This window comes from Equus asinus, chromosome 10 (genome assembly GCF_041296235.1).
Source record: "Equus asinus isolate D_3611 breed Donkey chromosome 10, EquAss-T2T_v2, whole genome shotgun sequence".
Lineage (NCBI taxonomy): Eukaryota > Metazoa > Chordata > Mammalia > Perissodactyla > Equidae > Equus > Equus asinus.
This window is the reverse complement of record NC_091799.1, coordinates 28,455,386-28,467,840: the sequence shown is the minus strand read 5'-3', so window position 1 is coordinate 28,467,840 and position 12,455 is coordinate 28,455,386. Positions and strand designations below refer to the sequence as shown.

General features: G+C 45.3%; 1 protein-coding gene across 1 annotated transcript in view; it reads left to right on the top strand.

The window, feature by feature from the left end:
- Positions 1-12,455, top strand: part of PAPPA (pappalysin 1) — a 240,734-nt gene that overhangs the window by 163,253 nt on the left and 65,026 nt on the right. Inside the window, exons 11-13 of the mRNA XM_014830350.3 lie at positions 6,474-6,587; positions 7,535-7,670; positions 10,022-10,235. Coding sequence (XP_014685836.3) covers positions 6,474-6,587; positions 7,535-7,670; positions 10,022-10,235 — 464 coding nt within the window. The remainder of the gene's footprint in view (positions 1-6,473; positions 6,588-7,534; positions 7,671-10,021; positions 10,236-12,455) is intronic.

Below are 12,455 nucleotides of genomic sequence, written 5' to 3'. Positions count from 1 at the left end.
TGAGGATTGCACGATCTAATACATAAAGAGTCCTTGAAACAGTGCCTGGCATGAAGCGGGCACTCGGTATCTGCTTCTGCTGCTGCTGCTATTATCATTCTTCACTAGACACCTTTTGTGTCCTGTGTGCTGGGCAATCTGCTAGGATTTATTTAAGGATAAATAAAATGTGGTTCTCACCTTGGAAGTCATCAGAGTTTAAAGGGAGAAGATTGGGCTCTAAATGACTATAATCCAACTTGACAAGTGCTGTAACCGAGGTATATATAAAGAACTGTATGGACACGTAAGAGAGGGCAATTAATTCTGTCTGTGGGGTGAGCAAAGGCTTTCAGAGGAGGCGTGATACTTGAGACTGGCTTTGAAGTGTGTCTAGTATTTCACACAATGGGCAGTCCAGTGCAGTGGAGGGAAGTTGGGTGAGGAGAAGTCGGAGCATAGCATCCTGGTGGTGGTGTCCATGGTATGTGAGAGAAAGAGTCGTGCAGTGAGAAGGGAGCACCACCATGGACATCTGTGGATGCCTGCCTGCTGCATGGGGAGGGAGAGCAACTGGCAATGAAGGTGAGGATGCGGCTGAAACCAGCTCCCGAAGGCCTTTGTAAACTTTGTCTAGGAAGCTTTCCATCCTGTGTTCCATGGGCAGCCATGGAGGGGGTGATAAGTTGCAAGGCAATATGGTCAGTTTTTCAGTTTGGAAAGTTAATTATGGGGACCTTTGGGGCAGGAAGAGCATGTGGAGTGACTGGAGGCAAAGAGAGTGGTAATTGGTGCCCTCTTCCCCATCACAGGAAGCAGAGGTTTTGACCAAGACAAGCAAGAATCATAGTGCTTTATGATAGTACCCAGAACGTGGAACCAGAGGGAACAGAGTCCAACTTCTGGCTGTCATACACAGCTGGGCCAATGACCTTGATAGAGTTGTTTAAAGTCTATGTGCCTCATTTCCTCATCAGAAAAATGGGATGATAAGTCCAGCCTCTCAGACTCATTGTGAGGATTAAATGATATTGTGACTGTGAGACCCTTGGTGCATATTATTACTGTGGGTGTCTTTAACTCCTGGGGCACTTAGAGGTCATTGCATACAACCACTCCATTTCACAGAGGGGTAAACTGAGAGTGGACAGATGTCTAGCTAATAAGTGACACAGAACTGATCCAGGTCTTCTATTTCCCATGGGTGGTATTTGAAGGAAGCACAGACATCTCTGAAGATGATGAAGAGCCTAAGGGATTGTGCTAAAGGTGAAAGGCCGCCCTCAAGACTAAGGGGGAAAAGTGGTCACTTGCCCCTTGGTTCCCATAGGTGCTAAGATGGGGGTGACAGACAGTGACCTGCTCAGCCTCCATCAGACCTAGGGCTGGACTTTCTGGAGAAGTGAATAGAATGGGCACCAGAATTCCTGTCTATTTCTTCCATGGATTCTCAGGGGAAACAGGAGAAATCTCACTGGAGACAGTTCTAGACACAAAGGTAGGATTGAAAAGATGCAGAACATAGGTGAGGGAAGGGCATCACTTCTGGGAACCAGAAAATTTTGCATTTGTGTAATCATTTTGCCACTTACTTGCTGTCTTATAGTGTGCAAGACATCTACAATCTCTTGGCCACTGAAGAAGGAACGGTCTCAGTAGATAATCTATTCAAGTCCCTCCGACTCTAAAACTCTAAAATAAGAAAGCTTAGAAGCTTTGCTGCTTAGAGGAGAGAGTGGGAGAAAGTGCAGCCAGACATCTTGCCCTGGCCGTTGGGAGGAGGTATCCCAAGGTAAACTGGGCTGACTATAAATGGAACAGACTTCTCTGTCCAAGAAATAATCAAGAAGATGCTGGGGTAATCCCTCCTCCAACCCCAAGAAGACCTAACTGAGAGTTCTTGCCAGCCCAACTACATGTGTTCTTTGCCCAGCAACATTATATGAATCTTTTTTACCCCCTTCACTAGATCATTTATTAATTATTATATTCATTCGTTTGGTGAATATGAATATTTTCGTCATTCAAAATAATATATGTTTTATTTCATTCTATTGTGATAAGAATACTTAACAAGAGTTCTACCCTATTAACTTTTTATATGTACAATACAGTTGACTGATAATCAACAATATTATTGTTGATTATAGGCATAATGTAGAGCAGATCTCTAGAATTTAATCATCTTGCTTAACTGAAACTTTACCCCATTGATTAGCAGCTCCTCATTCCACTCCCTGCTCCCGGCCACTGGCAATGATCATTCCACTCTGATTCTATGAATTGACTATTTTAGATACCTCATATAAATGGAATCATGCAATATTTGTCCTTTTGTGACTGCCTTATTTTATTAAGCATAATGTCCTCAAGGTTCATCCATACTGTCACATATGGCAGGATTTCCTTCTTTCTTAAGGCTGAATAACATTCCATTACATGTATATATACCACGTTTTGTTTATCCGTTTATCTGTTCATGGACATTTAGGTTGCTTCCACATCTTGGCTATGGTGAGTAATACTGCAGTGAACATGGGCAAGGCAGAGAGAAAGGTTTGAGCTCTAGGAGACCCACTCTATCTCTCTAGTGGAACCTGAAGCTTAGAGGCTGCTGATGTTTTTAGAGCACTCTTGATGTGTTCCATAAGACAGTAAGTGATGTGAAGGGAGGGAGCAGATCTTGTTCATACCAGTGTGACAGAGAGGGGAAAATCATTACTATGTTCAACCCCCCGACATATCTGGGACTGGGGGTCTGGGTAGAGCCCTTGGCATCATCAGAAGGGTTTGTGTGTGCAAGAGTAAAGGAGAGCAGAATAGCTCTGCAGGAGATTTGAGAGAGGTGGAGATCGGAAAGGGGCAAGAGGTTGCAAGAGATTGGGAAGGTCACTGGAGCCAGTGACACTGAAGAAACTGGAGAAAGGTAGATGATAAGTGAAGAGGAGCTCAGGATGATAGTGGGAGAGCTTGCATCCACGTGGAGTGTGTGATGTAACTCTCCCGCTTGCTCCCTCACAAAATGTTCAGGAAAATCTACGCTGCTCGGTAGTGCTTTGTAGAGTTGGATTTGCCTTTTGGTAAGGTGCAAAAAAGTGAGTGGATGCAAACAGAATATCCCCATAGAATCAGTCACCTTGGGATCACACTTGTATCTGTAGTGACCAATGTTGTGGCCATGGGCCGGTGCGCCATATGCCCTCAATAAATGGCCACTGAATGAGCAAATTCATGCAAAGTCTATAAAAGCTGGCGGCTTGTAAGTGTTTGCGTCCCATTTTCCCTGCAACTTTCCTCCAAGTCCCCAGGAACGAGATGGTTTTAAGATCAACTGGGGCTTTGGGCAAAGGTTCAGCCGGATTTGTTTGTTCCTCTCTGATCTGCTTTGATTGTCCCTGCTCAGGATCGCAGCCAGCCTGAAACAAACACAAAACTAAATAGGAAAACAGAGAATAAAATAACAGCAGCGTGGTCCTCTAAAGCCCTGTCTAGTGCTGATAGAGCTGACGAGATAAGAGGAACTTGTATTTAAGCAATAAGAGGGCTTTGTTCATGTCAGAGACTTCTCTGACCGTGACTGCTATAGATGCAGAGATAAACCCCAGACTCCAGCACTCCAGAGATGTGCTCCACCACGCTCTGCTGGGGGACAGGCAGCTCAGAACACAAGGGGAAAGAATTCCGAAATGATACATGTCGAATTGCTGGCCTGGATTTCAAATGCCATAGATAGTTTATGCAAAGTCTTGCGCTTTTGTAAAATGTAACACAATCCCCTGGCAGATCTGCCTAAGCTCTGTCCCAGTTGTTTTTGAGAAAAATAAATAAACTTGAAAACGTCTTCCAGCCCATTAAAGTGGTTTTGCTTTACCCATGGTCTCCTGGGTATTGGGCTTCTAGATATTTGAATAACTAAAGCCATCACCTAATTCCTGGCAAATGAGATAGTTGATTCTTGGCACCTTTACTCTCCTCAAGGAGTTACCTGTAACATTCAGGAAATGCATATTGGATTCCCAGGACCCACTGATTCCTCTTAGAAAGGGTAAGGGGAGTTTTGGCAATGAGGAAGTTTCAGTATAGTCCTGCATTGTTTAATGATGGGGTTCTGTTCTGAGAATTGTGTCGCTAGGCGATGCCATCGTTGTGCAAACATCACAGAGTGTACTTACACAAACCTAGATGGTATTATAGTCTACTACACACCTAGGCTATATGGTACTAATCTTATGGGAATACCGTTGTATATGTGGTCCTTCATTGACTGAAACATCGAGTGGTGTATGACAATACTTTTCGGTGTTTTTAAAGCAGGGAAACTTTTTTCTTAAAGGAAATATTGCAAGGCAGCTTGATAGATAAAACAAATGAGTGGAGATGCTCTGGTTGAAACAGTGGAGCAGAAACTAAACAGACTTTCCCCAAACCTGACCCCTAGGCTGACACCTCAAGAAACCCTAGGAATCCATAGGTGATACCTTGAAAAACTATGACCTAATCCAACATTGAAATGTGAAAGATAAACTGGGGTCTAAAGAGGCGAGGTAATTAGTACATAATTACACATCAAATTTTGAGGGAGTTTTGACCAGAACCAGGTCTCTTAAATCCAAGCCAGCTCACCATTGCAGAAGCTCCTGGGTGACAATGTGTGATCCTCCAAAGTTGATTAAACAATTTATCTTCCCCTATTTGAAACTGCAAGAATGAACTAATGAAGATGTTAATATTAAGAGGAACTGGATGAGGGGAACTCTCTGTATTATCTTTTTCTGAAAATATAAAACTACTCCAAAACAAAAAGTGTATTTTGAAAAAAGCATTGGTGCCTGCAATTGTAAATTACAATGCCAAGTGTTTTAGCTTGACTTTGATTAGTGAATTTGATGCATAACTTTTCTGCTCCATTTTCAATTCTTCCACGCTCATCTTATGAATCCCTGGGCTTTGTGTGATTTTTATAAATGACATCATAATGTACTTATACACTTTCTCCCTTTTTTCAATCAGTGTTGTATTCTGTGATCTCTCCGTGTTGATGTCTATGAACTCATGCATAGGGTTTATGTTTTGATTGGCCATTCTGAACCGGGTGTTAAATATTTTCAATATCATCCTTGTATATGAAGCTGGTTCTGTCCTATTAATATTTTTTCGCTGTGTAGAATTACATCATGTGAGTATATCATATTTATGCATCCCTTCCCCAAGAGATGAACATATAAACTATTCCAATCTTTTCCTTCTATAGATATTGCTTCCATGGATATCCTTTTTCTTTTTTCCTTTCTTTTCTTTCCTTTTTTGTTTGTTTTACATGTGTATGTTTGTTTTGTATGATGGAGATTAGATTATCTCTATTTTTTCACCTTGTAAGATCTTAGAATTCTCTAGGTCAGCCTTAGCCCTACTTTTTAGATGAGCAGACTGAGACCGGCAGGTGTGGTATGACAGGCCCAAATTCACAAGGAAATTTTGAGAGGGGAGCCACATTAGAGATTAGAAGCGAAGCACTAATTTGAGATGACCTTCTGCAAAACGTCTGACCAATCTCAAGAGCAACTCAGCTGTCCCTATCCTTTTCCATCCTGGCACTTTTCTATTTTCTACCCTACAGTTTACGATTATGTATGCATATGTGATCACTTGATGAATATCCGCATACATTGTCACCCTAAGCTGCTTAGCACCTGTCTTGTCCACCATCTTGTCCCAGAGGGCTTGGCAAATAGCACTTACTTGATAAATACTATTTCAATGCATGAATGAACCAATGAACTAAGGAATTAAATGACATTTGGATACACAGGAAACTCCTAAGTTTGAAGAACTCTATTTGTCTATACTTGCTTTGTGTTTCTTTTAACACCATTTGATAGCTCTATCATTGAGAATGAATGTGTGCATGTGTGTATATATATCAATGCACACACACGCACACACACACAGATTTTCTTTGGAGGAAGCAAATGCTCATATTGTCATAGTCTTTGCTCTGCTCTGTAGTTAATATAGCTCTGACCACAATTTACAGATTTGTTCTAAAATATTCTACTTGGTATCCAACCTCTTGACTTTCTGTTTTGGCCACTTTCCCCAAGCTCTAAAAATGCCAGGCAGCTTATCACTACCTGAGCATTCTGGGTTTCTGCTTTCCTCTGAGCCTTTGCCTCTGTTCCCTATACCTGCAATACCTGTTATCGCTACCATATTTTTCCAGACCCAAATGTCAACTCCTCCAGGATTTGTCCCCACAAGAATTTCTCTGTCACCTCTACCACCAAAACATGTTATCCGTTCTTTACTGAACAGCATTAAGGTTTCGCTCTTTTACCTTAGAACGTGGGCTCCTGAAACAGACTCTTGTCTGCTGATCCTGGTTTCCTCCTGGGGCGCCAAGAACAAAATAGATGGATAGTAAAAGTTCAGCAAATTGAATTTCATTTGACCGCTGAGACCCTCTAAAATATTTTATTTTCTTTATTTTTTTCTAGGTGTGTCGAACCAAGGTGATAGATCTCAGTGAAGGCATTTCGCAGCACGCCTGGTACCCCTGCACCATCAGCTACCCATACTCCCAGCTGGCTCAGACCACTTTCTGGCTCTGGGTAAGCCAAAGCTTTGAGAGCCTTAGGATCTCCAGCAGCGGCCCCCAGGAAGCACCGACTCCCATGACCCTTTCTCAAGATGGTTTGTCTACCCACTGAGGGTGTTAATTCTAAGGACGGGGAACAAAACACTTAGCAATAGGATGCTTCCTGAAATGGAACCCCATAATTGCTTGTGGAATGCCCCTAGTCACTCTAGTTTTGGCAAAGACTTTAGATACCTTTTATCTGTTTGGAACCTCCTATTCATTGTTCAAGGCCTTTTAAATTGTCTTCTCCTCCTTGAAGTCTTTACTGATCTCCACAGAGGGAAGTGACTATTCTCTCCTTCTGGTTCTGCACACATTGGGTCTGTGTTGCTTGGCACTTGTCGCATGGTATTACATAGCTGTCTGTGGGTCCATCCTCCTGACTAAGGATTGTGCACTGTACTGAATTTTGATTTGCATATCACTGATCTACTTTGAACTCCACAGTCCACAGAAATGCAAGGGCCAGGTCTTCTTTAGCTTTGCCTTCTCGATACCTAGTACAGAGGTTGGCATGGAGGAGTGGCGAATAATAATAAGTACCATTTTTTGTGGTTTTAGTATGTGCCAGACACATGACTCTCATTATCTTACTGGAGCTTCATAGCCATCCTGTGATGTAGCTGTTTACTTAATCCACCACTTGGAGGTGTGGGAACCTACGTTCAGAGCAGCACAGCACTGCTCAACATCACACAGCTCAGAAAGAGCAGAGCCAAGATTGGAACAGAGTTTCCGACCTCAGAGCCTGTGCTCTTGACTGTGAGGTTTCAGTGCCCTCCTGTTCCTGTCATGGGCCCATGATGAATCGTCCAATTCCTGAAATGGAAAATTCTCCTAGAAACCCCCAGCCTGTGGCTGCTTCCCCACCACATGACTGAGTACATGAGATACCCTCCCATGTCTTCTGTATTTCAGGCATACTTTTCTCAGCCAATGGTTGCTGCGGCTGTCATTGTTCACCTGGTGACTGATGGGACCTATTATGGGGACCAAAAGCAGGAGACCATCAGTGTCCAGCTGCTTGATACCAAAGATTTGAGCCACGATCTAGGTGAGCATGTTCCCTTGGGCATGGCTTGCTCTTGGTGCCTGCTTCTGTGTCTCCCCATGGGTGGCTGTGAGGATTGGCTGAAAATGAGTTCTTCTCTCTTTCCTCTTTCCCGCTTCTATTTGGCATTCTGGCTGCCTTCAAATGAGGATGTGTTTGTATACCCAGAGTAATCTGGGTCTGGCAGATTTGGGGATAAGAGGTCAATGTCAAAGTCTTCCCTTCAGTCCTTCCCTTCAGCTAGACACCTTTAACCTCAGGCATCGCATATGATCCTTGAAAGACCCTGGGAAGGAGACTGAGCAATGGCCATTTCCCGTTGTACGTGTCAGTACCTGAGACCCAGAGAGAGGCATTGAGAGACCCCAGGTCGCATGGCAGTAGCCAGAAAGAGAGTAGAGTGGTCAGGTTTTGGGGATCGTAGCCCACTGTTCTTTATCCTATAGAAAGAGGTGTCCGTGAATGCCCCCAAAGTAGTTATCATGTCTCCAGCACAACCTCCAGACTTTCCCAAGGGAGTAGGAATAAGAAAAGGTTGGATTCAGGAGTAGGAAAGCAAGTGAGGAATCAGGTCCTAGCTCTTGAGAAGCTGCCCCAACACAGGGCCCAGGGGTGGTCAAGGGCCAGAGTTGTCCCTTCTCCCACTCCTCTGCGTACCCATATGTGCATGGCAAAGAGGAAAGAGCCCTGACTCAAGAGCTGAAAGCCAAGGTTTGAATCTTGTCCCGGCTGCTCACTCATCTTGAGGACCTGAGTGATTTTCTTGACCTCACACTGTTTCCCTCAGCATCTTGCTTTCCTCTTCTGCACAGTGGGGATGGTGATGCCACACAGTCAGAGGGAGATATTAAATGAGATATTACTGAGACTTAACACTGTGTCTAGCACAAGACTTGGCACTAAGAAAGTCCTATTATCCCTTTGACATTTCCAATATACCTCTGGGCAGCCATTCCGGGTGTTTGGAATTCCAGGCTGACACTGACGTCCAGGCTTCAAAGCTGTGCCTGCACCATTCCTCAGGGAGCTCATTTCAAAGACCATAGGAAGCAAGCAGGCAAGGTCACTTCAGGGTCAAGCAGAAGCCAAGGGCGCAAGGAGGGTTTTTTGTTTTGTTTTTATGTTTACTTATTTAGTTAGTTTTAAAGGCAAGGGGGAACATGTTAATAAGGAAGAGAAAGAAAACCCCTCTGGACTTATCTGGATTCCTGGGAAATTTCCCTAAGTGAGAAGCAAATATTTTCATAGCTGTCCTGGCATTGCAAAGGGCTCCGAGGAGAGGTTATTTCAGCGGAGTGGGGAAAAGTCTGGTTCCAGGGAAGCAAGCTCCTTAGATCCCACTGCTTGAGGCCTGGAGCTTCCACACGTCCCTGTCTCTCCCCACTGGGTCCCCTGTCCTTTGTCCTTAGCATCCGGGCATTCCAGCAGAGGCTTTGCAGCTCTGAGAGAAGGGACCACAAAAGAGGGAGCTTCATGTCCCCACATAGCAGGCCTGCCAGGACGTAGGTAGGATTATCCCACTTTTTAGATGTAGAAACTGAGTTTTAGAGGCTTGCTGGAGTCAGATAATTAGGAAGTGGCTAAACCAAGACTTGAACTGATGAGATCCATGGAACACCAAAGCCAGCTTCCATTTCATGAATTCCATCCCACGCCATCACTCCCTTCCCTCTACCTCCGGATGTGCCTTTTCTCTCTGCCCCTCTCTCTTCCTTCTCAAAGCCTGGGGACCTGTTCCCTCTACTAGAAAGAACTCAGGGCTTTTGAGTGAGGCAATCTTGGATTCTACTTGGACTGTATATTGCTGGTTGCTCTGTGTCCCTATGGGAAGCCACATCCTACCCAGGATTCTCACTCTCATCTCTACAGAATGGGCATAGAGGTTCTTAGCTCACAGGGCTGCTCCCAGGTTCCCAGATTACCAAGGAGAGTGGGCTTTTTACCCTGGAATGGCCTGTTGCTGTGAATTATTTCCATCGTCTGACTGGGAAGGCATCCTGAAAACTAGCAACTCAAATCATCAAATCCTAATGCAATGTGGGAGGGAGGTGAGGGCCAGTGATGCTTGGCAGGCCAAGGGGTGGCCCTTTGGGGGAGGGAAAGGGGCTGTGGGCGCTAGGTGAAGGGAAAGCTTAGGGGGTAGGGAGGCAAGAGGATTGGAAAGATTTTGAACTAAGAGAAAAAGGCAGACAAAGAAACTTTCAATCAAACTCAAAATCCCCACTGGCCACCCAATGGTGCTTTTGTGCAGTGACATGAAAGGGTCTGGGGGCTTCGGGAAGGGCCCATTGGGGAGGGCGTGACTGGCCTTGAGTAATGAGCCTGGCCCCTCGGCCCTCTGTCTCCCCTGACAGGCCTCCATGTCCTGAGCTGCAGGAACAATCCCCTGATTATCCCTGTGGTCCATGACCTCAGCCAGCCCTTCTACCACAGCCAGGCGGTACGTGTGAGCTTCAGTTCACCCCTGGTCGCCATCTCGGGGGTGGCCCTCCGCTCCTTCGACAACTTTGACCCCGTCACCCTGAGCAGCTGCCAGAGAGGGGAGACCTACAGCTCTGCCGAGCAGAGGTAAGGCACCCTGGGTCTGCTTGCCCTGGGCTGTTTTGTAGCCAAGTGGAGATGGAGGAATTCTGAAACTGGGTAGCCATGTGTGTTGCTGTAAAAAGTCTGTGTGCTTCTCCCTTCTGCATCCTCAGGCCTCTGATAGGCTCTGCCTTTGGGCTTCAGAGGCCCACACATCTCTAAATTCCAGGGGTGATGGAGGGAGGCAGGAATGTGTGGCAGAAATAGGACCTCCTTCCGCTGGCTTGCAGTCCCAAAGCTGAGAGTGGCTCGCCGGGGGGTCCTGGGAACATCACTTTCCCTCTCTGGGCCTTAGCATCCTCATTTGGATAAAGAAAAGACAGGTGGATTAGCTCTCTTTCAGCTCTGAAATACTGGAACGTTCTGCTTCCTAAGTAGCACCAGCAGGAAATATAGCCCTCCTAAATTTAGGGGGACGGTGGGGGACTGGTATTTGCTTCATCCCAGACCACCGTGTATTTCAGTAATGGGTAAATCTCTATGTCTTCCTCTAGCTCCTGAGATCCCCCCCAGTGGTCCAGGAGTCTGTCTGTTAACTGCATAACATCACTCCATCTGTGCTTTTGATCTGGCAACTGTTAATGCACCTAGTTTGGAGCTAAGAGAGGATAGTGTTTCCTGGGAAGAATATGAGCTTTGATGGGACTTTTACTTGGGTTTGAATCCACCCCTTCCTGACTGTGTGTCCATGAACAAGTCACTTCATTTTTCTGAGTCTCAGTTTTCTATTTTGGAATAAGCAGATGATGATATCAACCCCATAGGGTGGTTGTGAGGGTTAAATGGTGTGCTGTAGATGAAAGTGCTCTTGCAGATTATTAGACACCGTCCAAAGATAGTGTATTAGTAAAGAATATTTATTGCTGCTTTCTGACATGATGGTGGTCCTTCTCTGCACAGAATTCTGCATGAAGTTCTTAGAGTTAGAGCTGGAAGGTGCCTCAGAAATCATCTAGTATGCCCAGAGTGTCCAAACTTTGGTGTCACTCTCTAGAATTCCAGGGCCCCAAAAGGAGAAGGACTGGTCCAGGGTCACACAGCAGCTCTCCAGTTTGTTTAGTGAGATCCAGAAGGAGAAAGAAAGAGTTAGGGTCTTGGTGGGCATCCCCAGAGTGAGGCCCCCGAAAGGCCATTCAGCTCTGGCTTGTCTACCTGGGAGCAAAGAGAGGCAAGATGAGTGGGGAGGGGGCACACCAGCCTTTCCCATGCCCCTGCTACCACAGAGGACACAAAAGATGGTTGCAAAACCCACATTGTTTTGCACCCACTGTCTCCAGCTTCTGTTGTGCAAAGTCTGTCGCAATCATTCAGAGGCAAAAGAGCTCCTTAAATATCACTCATTGTTGTATTTCACCCTAAGAGGGCTTTTTCATCCCTGGCTCTCCAGACTATAAAAATAAGTTAATTCTCAGAACCCAGGGAAACAATGTTGATGGAAAATGCAAATCCATCAGACCTCTTCTGCAGTGCTTTCCCATCCTTCACCAGCTGCCTGGACCATCCACAAGTTGACTGAGGCCAGCGCTGACTTTTTTGAATCCTTAATTAACAGTTCCTTTGCCAGAAGTAAACAATAAGAAGTGTTTAACCTTGGAAACAAATCAATCAATAAGTATTTGTGGAGTTCTTTGACTTGTTATGGAAGAACATTGATCACAGGCAAAGTGTTGCCCTGACTTCCACTGGTTGCATGACTGTGAGCTCTCCTCCTCTGTGGGCCTCAGTTTCCCCATCTATAAAATGATGATGATGGATTGGATGTTTTCTGTGGTTCCTTCCTGTTCTAACAGTCTGAGATTCTCAAGAGCTAGGAGTGGTGAGAGGGAAGAAGAAGGGACCAACATTTATTTTATTACCTTATTTCTTTGTCTTATTTCATTATCACACCTGTCCTGTGAGGTATGGACAGAGGGAGTAAGTCAAAGTCTTCTAGGCAATAAGAGGCAAAACCCTGCTTTGTCTTCCCCTAAAACCCATGCTCTGCTCACCAGAGCCAGGCACATCTAGGAGACAAGGGGACTTTTCATGGCTGCTCACATGTGAGCATTTAGTCAGTGAAACTGAGTAAAGTGATGGAGATGCAGCCCTGAGGGCCTCGGCTGGCTTGATCCTGAGCTTAGACCTGTCTCGGACAGGCTGAGCCCCCAGGGCTGCAGGACCTGCTCCTGAATGGTCCAGGGGAGGAAAAGATGGCAGCTACTCCTG